The sequence below is a fragment of the Stegastes partitus genome, unplaced genomic scaffold (assembly GCF_000690725.1).
Source record: "Stegastes partitus isolate 25-593 unplaced genomic scaffold, Stegastes_partitus-1.0.2 Scaffold515, whole genome shotgun sequence".
NCBI classification, from domain to species: domain Eukaryota; kingdom Metazoa; phylum Chordata; class Actinopteri; family Pomacentridae; genus Stegastes; species Stegastes partitus.
In genome coordinates, this window is record NW_007578246.1 from 59,674 (window position 1) to 61,409 (window position 1,736).

Sequence of the window (1,736 nt, forward strand, 5' to 3'; positions counted from 1 at the left end):
AGGAAGGGAGGATGGAAGGAAGAGAAGGAGGGAAGGGAGGGAGGAAGGAAGAGAAGGAGGGAAGAAGGAAGGGAGGGAGGGAGGAAAAGGAAGAGGAAGAAAGGAAGGAAGGGAGGAAGAAAAAGAAAGAAAGATGGAATAAATTAGGAAAAAATAAAATAAAGCAGCTGACAGGAAAAAACAGAAGAAAGAAGGAAAAGATGGAAACAGGAAGTAAAACAGACGGAGGAGAAATGATTTAGAGAATAAAATAAATAGAGAAGTTCAGATCAATAACCGTTATTGATCCCTCGTTGATCATGTTTTACACAGTTTGGATTAAAGATGATTATAGAAAGATTCTACAAGCTCCTGAAACCTGACTGAGCTGTTGTTGTTGTTTATGTTGTTGTTGTTGTTGTTTGTGCGTCAGTGGTTTGAGGAGAAGCAGCAGCACTTTGAGAACCTGGACGTCCAGCTGAGGAAGCTCCACGCCAGCGTCGAGTCTCTGGTCTGCCACAGGAAAGGTACCAACCAGCCGGTTCTGGTTCTTCTGCTCACACCCACGTGTTCCTGTTTCATTTGGGTCGTCTGGGGTTGTTCTGTAACGTCCTGTGAGATAAACCTCCTCCTCTTCCTCCTCCTCCTCTTCCTCCTCCTCTTCCTCTTCCTCCTCCTCCTCCTCCTCTTCCTCCTCCTGGTCCAGAGCTGTCGGTGAACACGGCCCAGTTCGCCAAGTCGGCGGCCATGCTGGGTAACAGCGAGGACCACACGGCGCTGTCCAGAGCGCTGTCCCAGCTGGCCGAGGTGGAGGAGAAGATCGACCAGCTGCACCAGGACCAGGCCAACGGGGACTTCTACCTGTTCTCTGAGCTGCTGGGGGACTACGTCCGGCTGCTCACCGCCGTCAAGGTGACGCACCAGAACCCCTCTGAGTTTTTATACGTGTCCGCGGCCGGGCTGACGTGTTGTTTGCGTGTGCAGGGCGTGTTCGAGCATCGCATGAAGACGTGGCAGAAGTGGCAGGACAGCCAGATGCTGCTGCAGAAGAAACGAGAGGCCGAAGCCAAGCTGCAGTTCACCAACAAGCCGGACAAGCTGCAGCAGGCCAAGGACGAGATCAAGGAGGTGAGGAGGGGAAGGACCATGAACCAGAACCAGAACTCTGTAGTGACCCGCATCAGCAGCATTAACAGGAGTCGAACGTTAAATCGTCTGACATCCTGCCCGACCGGTTCTGACCCGCTGGTAGAACAGAACGGTGATTTTTTAACAGGTGGTTAAATAATAAAAATCCCAGTTTAGTGACGATAAATGAAATAAAAACGTAAATGAAACACGCGGTGAAACAGGAAACCCTCAGTGATCCAACAGGAACGTTAGATGTGGAACTGGATCAGTACTTCAGGGTTCTGCTCGTTTAGTTCTGATCAGTCTGAAGCTGAAATGCACCAACAGGTTTTTATTTTCACTTTTTGCTCCCGTTAGTTTGAATTCATCCCTAAAACCTTATTTGGCTTCACTGCAGTAATAATGAATAAATAGAAGCTCAGTCTCCTCCCGTGTGTTTCCTGCCGGCGCGTCCGCTCAGGTAAAACAAACGCACCCTTCACCGTCCACTCATGTGAAAACTTTCCTCTTTTTCCTTCCTGCGCTTCACAGCAGCTCAGCAGCACCAACAGGAAAGTACTTTATTAGAGCGTCTGTTGAAGCTGTCACCGCACAAATTCGCCGTCTGTCAGGATGCGCCTGGACGG

The 1,736-nt window shown here is 49.8% G+C and overlaps 1 protein-coding gene across 1 annotated transcript in view; it reads left to right on the plus strand.

Annotated features, from left to right (window-relative positions):
• Positions 1–1,736, plus strand: part of snx2 (sorting nexin 2) — a 38,369-nt gene that overhangs the window by 22,659 nt on the left and 13,974 nt on the right. The window contains 3 exon segments of the mRNA XM_008287695.1: positions 413–506; positions 686–891; positions 964–1,107. Of these exon segments, the coding sequence (XP_008285917.1) occupies positions 413–506; positions 686–891; positions 964–1,107 (444 nt within the window).